General features: G+C 40.3%; 1 protein-coding gene across 1 annotated transcript in view; it reads right to left on the reverse strand.

The window, feature by feature from the left end:
• Positions 1 to 15,563, reverse strand: part of PDE3B (phosphodiesterase 3B) — an 82,294-nt gene extending 66,731 nt beyond the window's left edge. The window contains exon 1 of the mRNA XM_040067857.2: positions 14,366 to 15,563. Coding sequence (XP_039923791.1) covers positions 14,366 to 15,361 — 996 coding nt within the window. The 5' untranslated portion in view covers positions 15,362 to 15,563. The remainder of the gene's footprint in view (positions 1 to 14,365) is intronic.
• Between the last annotated feature and the right edge of the window lie 2,660 nt (positions 15,564 to 18,223).

An 18,223-nucleotide genomic window follows, 5' to 3' on the forward strand; every position in this document is an offset into this window, starting at 1 on the left:
ACCAGCAGTCTGACAATGTAGTCACTGCATCCTGTTTCACTCAGCAGCCAGAGAAACGCTCAGCTTAACCCTTGCGTTACATCTTTCCACTTAGCCCAGCTCAGCTCAAATCAACTTTTTACGGCCAGGCTTTACCGCAGGCATTTACATTTTCTCACAACTTGGCAGCAGCTGTCTATGCTCTCTTTTCTATTTTCAACTGAGAAGGAAAAGATGCAAAAGAAAACTTTTTTTTTTTAAGCACCTTTTAATTTGTCATTTCCATTTGCACTACTGAAAGTTTTGGCCACAAATTAAATTTCAAAATTTAGTCACCTGCAGACTTTACATAAAACAATGAGTTATATGTATTTCTCATCTTAACTTTATAGCTACAGAATTTTCCTGATTTTATACTATACTTAAAGTAAATTAAATACAAATATCAAGATTATCAAATTGTTTCTTATTCAGTTCAAATAGACGTAGACTCATTTATTAGTAGCTGTAGGCTAATTTATAAGTAGCAAACATTTTTAAAATGTATCAAAAAATGATATATGCACCAAGGAATTAAAAAAAAAAAAATCACATTTTGATCTAAAAAAATGCAGAGACCATGGATCTCATCAATGTGCAGGGAAACTGCAGATCCCAGAGGAAAAAAATATAAAAAAAAGAACAAATGCTGGCCTTTCTGACAATCTATTGAATAGATGAGAAATAGATTATTTTACAGTCTACTTCTTATATGTGAAATTTGAATTTGGTCATTTCAGGACATGAATAAACATGAAACAAACTATTTTCAGCACAGAGCTTTTCTGTGCTGACATCAGTGCTTATCCGGTGTAAAACATGACTGTTCTTCTGTGCTATGGGAATAGTTCTGAGCCACAAAGAAAGCAAAAAGGCGAGATAAAAGTAATTACTTGTTGTTGCTAAAAATTCTGGGAAATTCTTCACCAAGGAAAAATGCACATGAAATTTACTGGTGAAAAAATCTCCTCCCTTCACAGAGTGCACACTAAAATGGGAAATCCCCCTCAAGCATTCTGAAATGGATGACGGCCAGCCAGAACAACCTGTCACAGCAGCTTCCTGACCACCAAAGAGAACTGGGTACCGAAAACGTGAAGGTGCAGGCAGGAGGCAACGGCAGGGACTTTTCAAAATTCCTTTCCCCAAAGCTTACTCACTCAGGGGCCAGTCCACATCACACCAGAACTGCTCTGCAAGGAGATCGAAAACATCCTGATTTTCCACTAACTGGCACTCTCATTCTTTCTAATATACTGTGTTTCTCCTTTTTCTTGGGAAGCCTTCCTGCTCAAATCTAGTATCATAATGTAACAATATTCCAAAATATAAAAGAACAAATCTTAGGCTAAAAAGCCCAGGGGTACAGAGAAAGGAGCAAGCTGAAATAAAACTCCCAAGAGCAGTATGCAGTTATGCACTGTCACCTGTACCCTCTGTAGAAAAGAAGAAACCAAAAAGTTAACACGACCTCATCAATACTCCAGCTCAGTCAGCAATTAACTATTTGCTAGCATCTTAGTAGTGTACTTCTCAAAATATAGATCAGCAGGCTTTTCTACTCTATTATTATAGAATTTTTCTCTGCATCACTTCTTAGCTTCTTCCGTTCACCTGTATTCCACTTATGTTATTCCTCCATGCTACAGCACCCACGTAGTTTGTAGGAAAGCAGAAGAAAAACAGAAATAAATGTTTTCTTCACCCATAGATAATTTTTCTCAACTGAATGGAAAGCCAGCTCAGGAAAAAAAATAAAGGAAGTAGTCTGGTATGTGATTATGGAAATTCCAGAATGAGATCAAGCAGTTTCAGGGATGAGGAAGCAATGATAAGGAGAAAACCTGGGATGGCAAAAGGCACGTTGAGGAACCCTAATGTTCCTATAGGGGAGGGAAGCAAACCAGCACAGGCTAGCAAGGTACAAAAGATTCCCACCCTACCTCTATTCAGCAGTGGATTAGGGAGCCCTAAGAAAAGTGATGAGCAACATGAAGGCTTTAGCCTATGGGATTCAAGGTTCAGACAAGTTCTCCAAAACTAAAACATAAAATGGTTGCCAACGATATCTTTGATAAAATGAGGGCACTAAAAGATAAATATATGTTCATATATAAATATGAACAAAAGTCTCTACAAGGGTTGGAAATCTATCCAAATACTATTGCCTTAGTACTTTTACAATCTCCAGAATTGTCTGCGTTATAACAATCCACTGACTATGGAATCCACCATCACAGGGCAGTTTTCTCCAGCTCTCTCTCCTGCTACGCTGGGACACAAAAAGAAAAATACAGCTCTGGTCACCAAGCTAGGTGACCTCCCAAAGGATACTCATGACAAGAGCAAGGCAGGGAACTAGCTGTCCTTTTTAATTCTGTTTTTTCTTGGCTTACCCTTCTTATGGAAATCTGTGGGGGTACCACTGCAGAACATCTCAGAGAGTGAATCAGAGCTGATGGGAAGAAAAAGACGGACCTGGGACACAGCTGGGAATCTAACAGATTTGCTGAACAAAAGTATTACTCAGTTATTGGAGAAAACGTTCAAAATTTCTTTAAAAAGAAAGAAAAGTTCTGTGAAAATTCACTTAAATGGGCTAGCCTAATGGAGGTAAATGAAGTTCAAGGTATCAGGACAAAAAATATTCTTCTGCTCCTACCAATCCTCTTACAACTCAAGCTGTAATCAGAATGAAACACCTCAACTAAATTCATTGTCAGTACTATACAGATCAGGCAAAGCTTTTCTGTAGCTCTCAAACACTGCAGGAAAATACAACAAATAGAAATGGAGTCTTTATCTCCATTTTTAGTGGTGAAGTGAAGGGAAGATGTTCAGTATTTATTTTTTGAGGCACAGCTCATTCCATATTATCATTAGTCAGCCAGCTCCTCTTTCTACAATTGTAGCCCTTGAGTCAATACTATTCTTATTTCTCCTTCCTCACTTGCTTACAATAGGAGAGAGCAATGCAAAACATAAACAAGGTATCTAAAGGTTTAGTCTTCTTTAAAAAAAAAAAAAAAAAAAAAAAAAAAAAAAAAAAAAAAGGCATCCAAAACCACCATATCCCAAATCAACCTAGAAAACCTTTGCCTCCACCATCCAGGAAATAAACAAGAGATTGTTCTGAGTTTTGAAACTACCGAACACATGCAGATACTCTTTGGGCAGCAAAGAGTAAGCTCCCAGCCACTAAAGCCCATATCTTAAGAGCTCAGATCTGGCAAATAAATTGGTAGTTGCACTTACAGAGAAGGAAGCAGATCACCTTGCATCTAACCTGCAGAACTAAAAGAGCAAAATGAACAAAGAAATTCACAATACAATATAGTATCAAGTATGCATGACTGTTAAAAAAAATAGTATGCAGCATCTTGAATATAGTTGAATTGTGTATAATTTTTCAGTAATGCACAGTTACAAGTAACAGATTCTAAAAACATTTTAATACTCTAACTACAAATAAATACTTCATTCTTCTGTGTTAACACTTATACATTACAAAATGTGCTATAAGTTTTTAAACAATAATTTCATTGCTAAGATTCTAAATAGTATTTTGAGTTAGAACATTTTCATATCTCTGCTGAAACAGACACTTGTAATTTTGCACCAAATAATGGCAGTGCTCTTATAACAAAGAAAGAACACGCTGTGGGAAGAAGTGTTCAAATTATTGTAAATGAAGAAAAGGTAAAGACAAGGACAAAGAAAGAAAAATTATATTTGAAAAAAAGACAAATAAGCAACTTATTTTTGAACATTAATCTCCTGGAAAATTATTTTCCTTGTATTTACAAGGCCCAAATAATTAAAAATAAAAATGTGGCTTCTAAAGGCACACCAAATTTATCCGTCATCAGATAGGTGAAAGAAACATAGCTCTAGGAATGTATTCAAGACTGTTAACACTTGTTAAAGTTATAAATTACATTAAGCTCTGTGAATTTTTAAACAAGTAAGGACTATAATCTCAATCCTTAAACACTGCAAAACACATGTTCTTTTCCACTTGAAAGCTTAAGTGCTCTGCTGACTCTAGGGAGCTTCCTAGTAGAACAAGTGTTAAGACAAGCGTGGAATACTTACAAATCTTTAGAAAGGCGATTTTAACAGCAACTACTCTCATAAAAGACAAATTACACAGGACTAAATATACCTTTAGAGGTCCATAACTGAAGCTCTACCATCTTTTGCAGATACCTGAAATGGCATCTCTTTATTACAAGAAACACAGTTTAAATATTTTCAAAAGTTGTGAGACACTTTCCTAAACAAGGTATCAATATCATGTTTACAGGTGCAATATCAGTTTCTAACTTAATTTGTCCTGAAATGTTACATCTAATGATGAGTTACGCAAATTTTACATGTAAGCACCGAGTTCTATTCAACTTTGACATGATTGAAGATAGGGTCTCTTATCTAGTTTTGATTTTTGCTCTTCATAAAAAATTCTTATTCATCACACATAGAATAAAATACTGTTTTTTTAATCAGGCTATCCTGCAGATGTCCCTGATATGATAATCATTGCCTCAGAGGATTTGAAAACACAGACCACACTTACAGCAATAGCCAGCATGGCATCTGCCTCTGCTCATCTACTCCCGTTTTCTTATTTTCATCTTGACATCATAGAAAATCACTTGCAAACTTATTCTTTTCAAACTTCTTTGAAATTCTCTGGCATATAATGAACAGGTTGCCAGCTATGAAAAATAAATAAAGTAACAGCAGTGACAAAAATAAAAAAGACTGCTCATTAACATAAAAGCCATTCCAAACTCTTCCTTCTCAATCCAACTTGTTCAACCAGAGACTCCAAATAGAAGGAAAAATTAGACTTTCTGTATTATAAGGGCATGGAAATATTCTACTGTGCTGAATAAAAAATAGCAAGAAATGCTAATAAAAATTCTAATTAATGCTTTCTACAACTGCCTAAAAATAAGCTAACAGATATTTATAATCAAAATACTTTCAACTGTGCTTTGCCATAATAACAAAAAGCTGTCATTTACATCATATTAATAACTCATTTTAACTTCAGACAGACAAATTACAGTTTTTTAATCATTAGAAAGATCCTAAATAACATTCCGCAGCTTTTTTACTATTTAAACAAAACAAAAAAACCCAACCAAACAAAAAACACCCACAACCACCTAGAAGATGCCTAAACATCTGTGTGAATAATCTATGGAAATTCTCCCACTGCAAGGCTTGCTTGAAATCTGCTTTGTGAGCAACCCAGTGATGCCCAAAAGGATACTCTGCTGCCCCAAAAATGCATTTAACTGAAACCAGGACAGAAGGAGGACACATGCAGTGTGGACAAGACAAGTTTGTTTGTGTTTTTTAGTTAAGATATGAAATATACTGATCTTATACTAATGTGTTAGAAATAACCATGTCATCATTAACGATTTAGTTACATCTGTGTCTCAGTGCCCTTTTGTACAGACAATCTCAGTGGAAACAGCAAAACCTGGACCAATATTCCTCATTCCTTGAGCAAAATAAAGTCTGCTTCTTGCAGATCCGACTGGCCGAGCGGAAAACCGTGCTAGCATGCTTTTCTTTACTCCTTCCAGCCTGGGCCAATTCCTTCAGGGCAGTCACTGCCAGAGCAGATGGTGTTTCACAGGCACAGCAGGATCTAAACTTTTTCAGCCTGCTAATCACACCTTCAAATGTCAACGCAAATTTCCCTCCCTTTCTACTCACACATCAGAACACAACTGCTTGTATCTACAGAAATGCAATTTAAATCCACTAAAATTTCATTTAATACTACGTAATGAGGGAGGGGGAATGTGTAGGAAACCATGGAATCGCAAGAGCAGGTATGGAAGAGCCTGTGAATGTATTTACACGTTACACTGTCTAGGTGGCAAATCAAACGAAGCGAAGGCCGCTGTGAATGCTAATCAACATAATAATCACCTAAGAGTTATCTCAAAACACATCCCTTTTTTTAAAAAAAAAAAAAAAAAAAAAAGTTAGCATCATTAAACCACACATGACACCGGGTTTTATTGCCTCCTAACGACGCAGGAATACCGAGATCTCGCCCCGGAGGAAGCTCACAAAAGGTCAGCTCACTCTGAGAGGCACAAGCCCGGCGGAGAGGCCGCCGCTGCCTGCGGAGCACACACGGTGCGAGGCTCCCTGGCCACCGCGCAGCCCTCGCACCGGAGATAATGAGGTACCGCAGGGTCACTGCCGAGCAGGCAGCGAGTGCTGAAAAACGGGAGGTGTATAAACAACTTCTGTGAAAGAATGGAAACTCTTCCGGACAGCCAGAAGGCAGGAGAAAAAAACTCCTTTAAACATTCTGTACTTTTAAAATTAGTAACTTTGGAGTACACAGAAATTTAGAATTCCTTCAAGAGACTCTACTAGGCAGAAAGAACAAAATTAAATTCCAGAAGTGGCAAACAGGTATCACACAACAATACTTTGGAGGAAAAATTAAATAAATTCGAACACCTTAAAAATATGTTGTGATTGAACATGCAAGATCAACTGACTAAGAAAAATAAGAAGACCCTAAATGGAAACACAGGCCTTTAGTTTTAAGTCACAGTAGGAAAAAAGTTATCCAGACACTAAGCTTAGTATAAGAATGTATTTTTTACCTTTTAATTTAGCTCCTATCTTGCAAAGTGTGCCAATTAATCAAAAACAGACGAAGCATGACCAGTAATGAAGGTTAAAGAGACATGCTAATAACATAGCGCCTATGCAGAGAGTCATAATTAGGCTGTTATTTCAATAAAACTGAAGAAATTTTCCTCTGGTAACTTAAGCTTTCACACACTTTTAGAAAAGTTCATTCTATACTATGAGCTTTGCTGATAAAACCATCCTGACAGCAGATATTAAGAGGCAAATGTAACACAGGCTCGCTGTATCACCACCCCTCAGAGGTACAAATCCTCTGGGGTAGAGGAGCAGCACTGGCTGCTTGGGGCATAATGAATGAACACACCCCAAATTAAACCCTATTCCTATTTCAGTGGCCATCATCAGCATGGATACAGCTAAACAAACACACCTATAATGCTAATTTACAAAAAGCCTGAGATTTTCCTCATACAAGAGGGAAGATCTCTCAAAACCAAACCCAAAGCACTCAAATACAGCCTCATATGGTACTCTATGGTATCCCGAACGACTTAAAAATAGTGAATTATAGAGGGAAAATATCATTTTCATATTCCATAAAACAAACTTTTATTTATCAAATGAACAAATAAATAGAACATTTGCTGCAAACATGCCTTTAACTTAGTGAAGGTATTTGGGTTTGCATAAAGGGACATTAAGGCTGGCAACTCAATACTGGGTAACAGAACTTGTCAACATTATCATTTGATGAGGCATTGAATTGGAAATATGCCAGGTTTTTTCACACACGCCTATACAAACTGGAGTGAACACTGGTGGTCACAAATGTCCTGCGTAGCAGCACTGTTTTCCATAAATATTGAACTATCAAACAGAGGGATATAAAAAAACTACTCGGGTATCTGTGCCCTGGTCTGTCTGTCTCCCAATAAATTTGCACTTGTTTCAAAGGAATGTGGTACATACAAAAGCTCTGTGTGAAAAAGCGAGGATGGCCCCACACATAGAAATTTACTCCTCACCAGCTGACTGTATTGATATGAATAATACCCTTCCCCACAGCTGAATGATCCATTTTCAAATACAAAACTGCTCTGGAAGCTGACATTTTGTTTCAGTCATGCCTTGTTATGGCCCTTCTAGTTCCTAGAACAGTTTGTTTTGCCACACTCATCAATAAGGCCATTCACTTAACTGATCTTCCTTAAGCCCAGAGTTCCCTGACCTATTTCTTTCACAAATATCGGTAACACTTCCCTTCCCCAAATATCATCATCTGCCAGTTTACTTCTTACCCTGTGAACTCTCATTTATTAACATCCGTGGCTTCTGTTTTGAAGGCTTTAGCACAATTTTAGTGCCAGTGGATTCTTAAAGTTATTGATCCTTTTTATGCCTCAGTAACAATCACTCAGACATTGCACAGTCTGCCCTGACCAATCCAAGCCCTAGCTTTCACCTTAAATTTTCGTTTCTGCTATTGAGTTGCAGGAAAGTCCCCTTTTCTTTTTTTCGCCATTAAAATTTATTCTGTAGTGTCGTTGCATCTTGTTAAGCATTATTTTCAGCCACTGGAAAAGAACATGTTGAAATTCAACATTTCCTTTCACTCTCTTTTATTCTTATCTTCAGCTATTCTTTCAGCTTGCTCTCCACATAGTTTTAGCATGGAAAAATGAGTGAGATTCCAGCAAAATATTCTATGTCTGTAGCCTCCTGTGGTCCTGTCCTCTCTTTTCTCAATTGGCGTACACAGGTTTCTCATCTGTTTTCCTCCAGAACTTTTTACAGCAACAATAGAACAGACTACATCCCCCAGTTTCCCCGTCTGTAATCCCCAATCTTTGCACAAAAGTACAAGATTTACTTTTTCCCATCTTCAGCGACTGGTATCAGCTAATAGTTGTATTTGGCTTTGTTCAGCGATTTCTTTTGAGGGTGGTAAAGCTGGATGAAGTTTTCATTTTAAAGCATCAGAAAAGCAAAACAGGAATAAAAGAGCTGTTTTTATAAATATAAGTTTCCAACCAAATATCACATAGGGCCCAGGCTGTGACAGTCTCCCAACCCCACCTGCATCATTCTGGAGTTCACTTATGACATGAGACACTGTCATAGGGATTCTGAGTGTTCAGCTCACACTGCAGACTTACCCTGCATTGGGCCATATTCAATAAGGTTTCTTCACTTCCCACTCGTGGGTTTTTCATAAAATTTGCTGGGATTTGATCTTGTAAGGCTAATATACTACAATCAGTTCCATTGCTCAAGTTCAATTATTAGAGTAGTACTATCAGGCTGTGTCAAAAGATAAGTCTTTTTCTCAGGAAAATATACCAAATTTCTTGCCATTCTCTTCCCTTTCATATTTAAGGGAAATATTATTCTCTTTCCTTTCATATTTCCCTCCCAGAACACACTGTTCACAAACCTCAGCATGGAGGCTGCCTCTTCTTTTTCATTCTAGAGATTCTCCTGGGTCCCTTTAGTTTCTCATATCTACAGGTTTCTTTCATAAATTCAAAACATTTTCCTAGTCCAAACGGAATATTAGTACTTTATGCAATTTATTCGGCTATTTTTCTTCAACAGAGTCAATCATGCAGTTGTTGGAACTGCCTCTCAGTTTCTTTCATTTCTTTCCTACTGGTGCTCCATAACATGCCTCCCTCACCTTCTAACAAATTTCTCCAGCATTTCCACAGCAGTGGTCTTTGATCTCCTTCCTTTCTCCACTTATATTTTCTTTCCAGGAAAACACACCTGAAGCAACAGTAAACCTCCTTCACTACATGGACAACTCAAAGACGCTCTTGCCTGCTTTTACTTATGCAGAATATAAGCTGCAACCAAGTCTGGATATCCAAATGCCAGCTTAAGGTAAATTTAGCTAACAGAGTTCTTAAGTGCATTCAGACTCCCTAAAACCCTTCTATGTCATTCTCAGTGGTCCCAGGTAAAACTTTGCCAGAGGATAACAACTTAAATTCTGACCCCACTATGGGCAAACCATGATTCAATCATCCTTTGTTGCATAATCCTACAAGAAAGAAAGAGAGAGAGAGAGAGAAAGAGAGAGAGTGAGATGAAACTTTTACCAAGAGTTTTCTCATTTCACATTTCATCTAGCTCAAAATATTTTTTCAATGTCAGAGAGAACCAGACAGAAACTACAGAATCATACTCATCCAATATATATGGTTGCAGAAACAGTTTTCCAAGTCTGTTGCTTTCACCATGTAATCTTCTCTTTACACATTCCTCACTCTCAGCTGCATCCCATTGGAATTGATTCCATTCACAGCTCAACACACACTGCTACCTTGATTTTTGACCCTAAGACAAACTCCAGAGACAGGAAGATTCGGTGGACAACAGAAACACATCTTGTCTCACAGGTACAGCTGTGGTGATAGTCATAAGAATCATGAGAGGGAAACTTCCAATAGCAGAGCTGCTTTGTCAAACAGACAGCAAGGAGAATTATATTTTGTTACTGGCTGCACTCAACAGGTAAAGGTTCACCTGTTTCTGGGCTGCAAACTGTTTCTGAGTCTAACAATTTTAAGACACTCTAAAATACGCATTAACGGACAGCTTCTGCGCTAGGAAGTTTATACCCTGAAAGCTTAAGGGCAAAGTGTAATTTGTTTCACAAATAGATAACAGACACAGATGTAAATTTCATGAGCAAATAAGGTACTGCATCAATTTCAAGTTACACAAGTATTTCAGACTCCCAAAATCAAGTCCTGATTTTCCTAAGGTAATACATCAAAGGTATGAGATAGCTTGGAACAGCAACTGGGGAGAGACGGTGGTCAATCCAACCCTAACCACAAGACAATTCTTCCTGTAATTAACAGAGTGCAACATGAAAGCAGTCTTTGTCCATGAACTATCCCAGCTTTCCTACTTGTTTGAACCTAGTCAGATAACCAGAAAAAGTGTGTGTCAGCTCTGTTTGCAGACTGTTTTGGACATGTATCATGTGTATTTAATTAGGAAGGCCTATTCTTTACTCAAGGAAAAATACGAATATTCTTTCTGAGAAGCTCCTATGTAAGATTTCCTACACATAGTTGTTTGCTCTCATATACATGTCCACCATCAAGCTAAAGAAAAAAGAAGTCTTACTACCATATTTTTCAGGCCACAGTGTTTACAAGGTCTGCAATACTGACAAGCACCTTTTAGATTCCCTGATCTGGCTTTCAGACCAAAAAAAAAAAAAAAAAAAAATTAAGTGCTCAATGTGCAACAGTCAGTAAAGATAAACCCTTTGATATCAGTAGCAATAGGCAGAGCTAACAGACTAGCATCCAATTGATACAGGGATACAGGCAGTCAAAATTTGACCTACACAAAATTTTAAATACCAATCAATACTGCAGTCTTACTGCAATTCCTCTCTAGGTCCAGGATGAATATTGAAGTAAGAATACAAATAGCCTGTTAACTACTGAAATCATATCAATTTCTATTGGCAGAAATGTTAATATAGTACAGTTCAGAAAAGGCATTGCCTTTGCAAAATTTTTAGCCATGATTTTAGTCATATTGTTTCTTTCTATGTGTATTTATATATTTTGATATTGGAATTTAAACATAAAAACATAAAGCCAAAATCTGTTCAAGTTTCTTTCCTTCCATCTCAGACTATGTTGCTAGACATATATACTGCAGAAGAGACACACAGAGCATGAATTTAGATACTTTGATGGCTAAAGTAGATATAAATATTGATATAAATAGTAAGAATAGTCTAATTTTAACTTTCCAGACTTATAGTTCCCACACCTGTTGACATCCAGAAAGCAATATCTAAGTATTTGTCAGGAGGATTACTCAAATTTGCCAGCTTTTACAGAATCATATTTACAGGGCCTCTTTCCACTTGTACCAGAGAAAAAAATTATACTTCCATCCAATTTCCATGTTCATGTGCTGCTAGCTGCACATTCCCCTGTGTGTTAGTATTCCATCCTGTTCCCACCACCTACATGCACACAGACCCCTTGGAACTGTTGGCTGAAAAAAAAAAATCAAATAAATAGAATTATTTTCTTGTATACTTAAGTAGAAAGAGAGCACATATGACTTCAAATCAACATGCTACTAAAAATTTAAGGTCAATACTAACATTCTCTATTTTCATCAAATAATAACTAAAATCCTAAAATCTACACAAAATGAGTTGGTTTTGGTGGGGGTTTTTTGTTAGTTTTTTTTATAATGAGAACAATCAGACACTGGAATAATCTCCCCAGAGAAGAAGTGGATTCCCCAACAACGGACAAGTTTAAGCTGTAGCTGGACAGGGTGCTGGGCCAACTTGTCTAGACAGTGATTTTGCCAAGAAAGGTAGGACCAGATGATGCTTGGGGTACCCTACTGACCTGCTATTCTATATTTGACATAAACTTCTTCTACATGTAAGAGGTTTGTGACAATCACACAAACCTCATCTAATAGAATCACAATAACTTATCTCTCATTCATCAAAATGTTTTTGTCATGGTGGACCAGCAGCGTCTTCCTAACAATGTTCATTAAACTCCTTGAAATATTAATATTGGAAAAGGTCCCTCTACTGCTTTATAAAGGTTTGCAAAATGTGTAACCAGCCCTTAAAGAAAAGCCACAAAATAGATGCTCTCTGAAAAGCATTAAGTACGCACATTCCTTCAGTTTCAAGGAAGCAATATAAAAACCTTGTACTGTTTATTCAAATAAAGGCACACATTACGGGCTTACTTCTCCCTACCCCTGCCCAAACAATTGATGTTTTATCAGCTCTGCAATGTCTGATCTCTCTCCAAGTCAGACAGGAGATCAGAGGATTTAACCTGTGTTATCCTTGTAAAATTGCATATAAAATACAGCAGAGAACATGTATCTGTGAATCTCATTTAAACTGCGCTTAACAAAACACAAATATTTATTGTAAAGCGTAATAGATTATTAGAAAATTAAGAACTTCATATCTCCTTGTTGTTCACATCTAGTGATAACAAAGACATCAGATTCTGGAAGCCTACCAAAAAGTTATGTTTTATTATGAACATGTATGATTTAAGCATTGCCAATAAATTCTGTGCATTTAGTTATAGCTGACATTTATGACGTTACTTGAAGAATAATGAAAGCCCTAACCTGAAATATGCACGTGCCTTTAAGAAGTGAGCCAAACGTCAAAGAAAGCTTTTAGTAACTCACATAGGAACAAATATCTTCTATCATCTAGAAAGGTTAATGAAATCACATTTTCTGAGATTTCTGTGCTACAGACAAACGTGACAGCAAAAGAGAGCATTTATTATCCAGATGGGAACAGAGAAAATAAATTATTATATGGTAGTCCCTACATATCTTAACTGCTAGTAAAATATTTTAATGTTTCTTTCATTGTATGCATTAGATAATCTTCAATTTACTGAATGAGTTATTTCTGAAGATTGTCACAGCATACTTGCATTTTAATCTTTTATGCAGAAACAATTAATGCATTAATCACAAACAATTACTGTATTAATTCTGTTGTGCAAACTCGGGGGGAAATGCTCAAAAACTACTCCACCGTTTCAGATTCACTTCGTATTTCCTCAGACCTAATTCACAGGCAATCACAAGACCTGCATTATACCATAAATGTCAAGGAAAAATTAGAAAATTTCATTCGGCACCAATGAGTTTCAGCCACGACAGTAACAGACGGGGGATTCTGCAGCAACAATCAGTTCGCAGAAACTGCTCACTTGCACGTTTATTAAATACACTCCCCTCATTCTCCCTCCTACAACGGGCTGATAATCCACTTGCAGCAGCCTCAGGCCAGTTCCAACACTACTCGATGTTCCTGCAGTTGACGTGCAAGCGCCCAAATAAAAACAAACTCCCCCACACGCACGGGGGTTTACGCTACAAAAAAACAAGACTCATTGAAAAGTTTTCCGGGAGGTAGAAACCAACAGAGTTCCATTCAAGAAAACTGAGCGTTTCGGGCATCCCTCCAGCCCCTACTGAACAGCTCTCTCTTCAGTAAGAAGAAGTTTCTTAAAACCCATCAACCCAAAACTAACGTTAACTTAGGTGGAGCGAGGAGCAGGGGGTTCGAGAGAGGGAGAGAGAGGAACAAACGACAGTAATCTGCAGGGCAGAAGGACAGCTGCCACTCAAACAACGCCAACATTCGATAAATAATAACCCTCAAAACCTAGTACTTCTTTAGCACTTGGCAATGGTTTTGTCGACAGAAAGCGGGAAGAACCAGAAGCGCCGAGCAGCTTAGAAAGCTGCGGTTTCTTTCTCTCGGAAAGGCTGTCAGACGCGGAGGAGGTGGGGGGCTTCGAAAAAGAAACAAAACAAGGTAACTGAGAGCTGAAGCTGACTGGTTTGAGGTTTTGCTCTAATCAATAAGAAGCGCTGTTTAGTAATTGAGATTGCATGAAAAGGGAGCGAGCCTTCTGTCCTACAGAAAATACATTATTATGATTTAGCACCCACGCAGAAATAAAGGGTTATATCGACTCTGCAGAACCGAGCTGAGAAACCCGCTAAGGGACTAACATTCTCCTCCATTCCTCTAGCAGGGGTTGGTTAGCGAGCAGACATCCAGCACAGACACACACAGCAGTCAGGAAAAACTACGGGGCGACGTTCATTTCCTCCCAAAGTTTCTCCTTCAAGTTTTGGAGAAACCTACCTGCTCTCTGGAAATGCAAGGCAACGAGGGTCTCCTAAACATTTTGCAGCTGCCGTAGTAGCTGACCGAAGTTTCCCCTAGGGACACGCAGCTTGATCTCCTCCTAGGTCTGATCACAGGCACTTTTTCCTCCACGCTGGGGAGCCGTGGGTGGCGGTGATGCTGGTGGTGCGGTCCTCGGCTCTGCGCCGAGAAGATGCCGCGCTCCCCGCCACAGAGTGCCAGGAGGCAGCCTGCCACCCCGACCGTGCCGGCCAGCAGCGGGCCCAGCGCTGGGGGCAGCGCCTGGAGGCTGCTGAGCGACACCAGCCACACCAGGCTGCAGAACACCAAAACGAGGAGGCTCCGGCGCATCTTCAGGGAGTTCTGCGGCAGGGTCAGCGCCGCCACCGAGACCAGCACCGTCAGGAGCCTTCCTAGGAACATCTGCGGCTCCTCTTCATGCCTCTCCGCGGGCAGCAGCCACTGCAGCGCCACGAAGTCCCCCGAGAAGCAGCACATGGGCAGCGCCAGCAGCCACCAGCGGGTCGTGCCGCCGCCCTGCTCCCCGCGCCGGCCGCCGACCAGGTAGCAGGTGAGGAAGAAGAAGGCACAGGCGATGCTGAAGAGGGGGCTGAGGCAGCGGCTCAGGCACAGCACGGCGTGAAGCGGCCGCGGGCTCCTCCAGCTGCTCCCGTCCTGCTGGTCCCGGGCGCTGTCCCGGCCGGGAAAGGCCAGGAGCGAGAGGACAGCGGCGGCCAGGACGCCCAGGACGAGCCGAGCCCGGGAGGAGGAGGCGGTAGGAAAGAGCAGCAAGGAGAGGAAGCTCTTCGGGGGGTCCTGCCGCAGCGGGGTCGCGCAGCTCTTCACGTATCCGTTCCGCAGGCTCTCCACGCTGCCGGGCAGCGCCGCGGGGGCGGCCGCCCCGCCGCCGTCCGACTGCGGGCAGTGCTGCGGGGCTCTGCCGGCCCCGGCGGGGGAGGCGGCCGCCGCCGCAGTTTCTCGCTCTTCCCTCATGGTGGTCGGGGACGCGGCAGGGGGAGGACGGCGGAGAGGCGCGGGTCGCGCTAGCTGTGTCCCGGCCGCGCCTCCGGCATCCCTTCAAGAGAAGGGCGCCGGGCTGAGCCGCCGCTCGTCCCCCGCGGCCAGCGGCGTCCGCGGCATGGTGGGTGAGGACGGGAAAAAGAGAGAAAAGGTAAAAGTCTGGCTCGCCCGCTCGCGTTCCTCAAACGGCTCCGGCGGCGGGCGCTCGCTGCCGCCTCCCAGCGCCCAGCGGCGGCAGCGGCCGCGGCGGAGCCAGAGGGGGTGGGAGTGAGGCGGGGAACGGCGCTCGCCACCCGCCCCCCTTCCTCCCCTCCCTGCCTCCTGCCTCCCCGCCCGCCTCCTCTCCCCTCCTCCCCCGGGCCCCGGGAACCGCACTTCCCGCGATCGTTTTTAAAATATAAATCTGTATGTCGGTGTCTGCCCGGCCTCCCCCCGGGGCGGCGTGAGGGGCTCGGGCCGGCCCCCGCCAGGCGCCGCAGCCGCAGCAAGGGACTCGAGGGGAAGCGATGGAGGGGCAGGAACGCTGAGCTGGCGTAGCTTCGTGCTTTACCTTGTCTTTTAGCTTCGAGATGCCGCGGGAAAGTTGTTCGTACGGGCTGTAAAGCACAACCAGAGTATCGAAGTGTTTTCCATCTGAGGAGCATCACTTTTTCCTTTTTCTTTTCCTTTTTCTTTTCCTTTTTCTTTTCCTTTTTCTTTTCCTTTTTCTTTTTCTTCTTTTTTTTCTTTTTTTTTTTTCACCCTCTTTAACTAAGTTACAGACTAGACCGCATTGCAGGACCAGGTTTATTTGCATAGCTAACACCTTTAGAATGGATCAAAACAGTAATTTTGGAACGGACCGTTGGAAGCGTTTAGACTGCTGTAAGGGAAAATAGGCAGCTAATGGGATTTTGAGTAATGCCTTTGCTCATTCATTCTGTTTGTTTGTATCTGGAAAAGTAACTGCTAAACACTTCTGAAATTTATTATAACTGTGCATGTTTACCTTGTTACTTAGAATGAAGGTCCTTTGAGCCATGTTTCCACATAACATTGTACTGCTTTACTTACGCTGGTTTAGAAATCAGTTCAGGTAAATCAGTGGTTGCACTTTTTGCTTCTTTCATTGAAGCAAGCAACTCTCAACTCTTGAAATTATTTGGTGCCATTGCTAGTGATTCCCCCCCTTTGAGCCCCTGAGTAGTAGCTGGTTTGTGGAAGTTGTGGGGTGGCAGGAAGTGCTGCTGCACGACATTGGCCTGAAAGTTGGCCATGAACAGAAATCGTCAAGCGTGATTCCTGACAGAAAATGCAGTATGCAATGGCAAATAGAGTAACTCCTGTACACAGGAGGGAAATAAGTAATGATTTATTTTTTCGAAGCCAGAATCTGGTAGAATTTTAACACCATAGTACATCTTCCTTTGTTAGAAATATCCCTACACTCTTTTTCCAAAAGAAAAAAAAAATATATTCTCTCCTGACTCGGTACACTTAACAAAGATTCTGTGCTATCTTATTGGTTCTAAAAAGTTTTGAAACAGGAAAATGTGGATTTGGGATTCCTTTGGGATTATATTCTTACATTTTCTTGTATTCGTATGTTCATATGTATTGGACCACAATGAAGTATACTTGTAAATGCTTTTAAGGATGAGAAATATTTTGCTTTTATGCATATCCTTTAAATTTTTTAGCCACTTGAATTCAGCTATAAATAAATGCATTCCAGAAATAATTTGCTGGTGTAATCTTCATTAAAACACTTTTGGGTATATTTGTAGAAGTGGAGACTAGGAAGTGCCTAAGGAAGACTACAGAGATAGGGCATCACATGATTCCTAAATACCATGGATGCAACCATCTGTGGCTTCAGCACTTTCTGGATCAGAAGTGGTGTCTTATTCTTGACAGTTCTCAGTAGGTTTTTAATCCACAGATTTGCCTTGTCATTTTTGGTTTTTAAGTCCATATAGGTTTTTAGCATCTGCTGAGTAGTACAAGGAAAATTCCCTTAATCAATGCAACCTGATTATGCAAGTGTGAATTTTTTTTTTAATTATTATTATTTTCCTATCTGTCTTAATTTATATTCTTCTCATTTTGATAGAAACAATGAACAGTTTCTCTCTAATCACCTTGTCTCTTCAATTCATGATTTTATATCTTTCCTCAGTCTTGCATTCATTTTCTAAGATGAAGTGTTTGGGCATATTTTTTTCATATTCTTTTCAAGTTCCTGGGTTTTTTGGGGTGGGGGGTTGGGTTTTTTTTCCCTTTTTTTGAGCACCACTATATGCTTTTGGAGCAGAGAAGACCAGAGTTACACCCAGTATTCAAGACAGAAGCACAGTCCAATTAATGGTTTCTTCCCTTGTAATTCCTGTCTCTCATTTGTTTTGCTTTGCTGGGGAAGTGAGATGGCAGATAAACTAAGTGTTGTTGAAAACGGTGCTCTTGAACATTGAACACTGTTTTCACAGCATTAGGTATATAGATCCCAGGCTCTGTGTTCTGATTGTTAACATCTACATCCATTAGATAATTTTCTAGGTAAGATTAGGATTTTTTTTTCTGTGTTTACATTACAGTTATCTACAGTAAATTTCACCTGCCTATGAACTCAGCATTGTGAGGCTGTAAGCACATTCTCTCAGTCAGTTCTATCTTTACTCTTAGTAACTTTGTATTAACAATATACTTTACCACCTTCCCATCTTCTTTCAGATAATTTATCATTAATTAATTAGCGTTCATTTCAGTCATATGTGTGCTGAAGAAATGTATACGTTCCAAAATGTAATGGGAATATAGCTGGTCTTTAGTAATACCTCTGATGCCTAACAATGCTCT

This window comes from Hirundo rustica, chromosome 6 (genome assembly GCF_015227805.2).
Source record: "Hirundo rustica isolate bHirRus1 chromosome 6, bHirRus1.pri.v3, whole genome shotgun sequence".
NCBI lineage: Eukaryota > Metazoa > Chordata > Aves > Passeriformes > Hirundinidae > Hirundo > Hirundo rustica.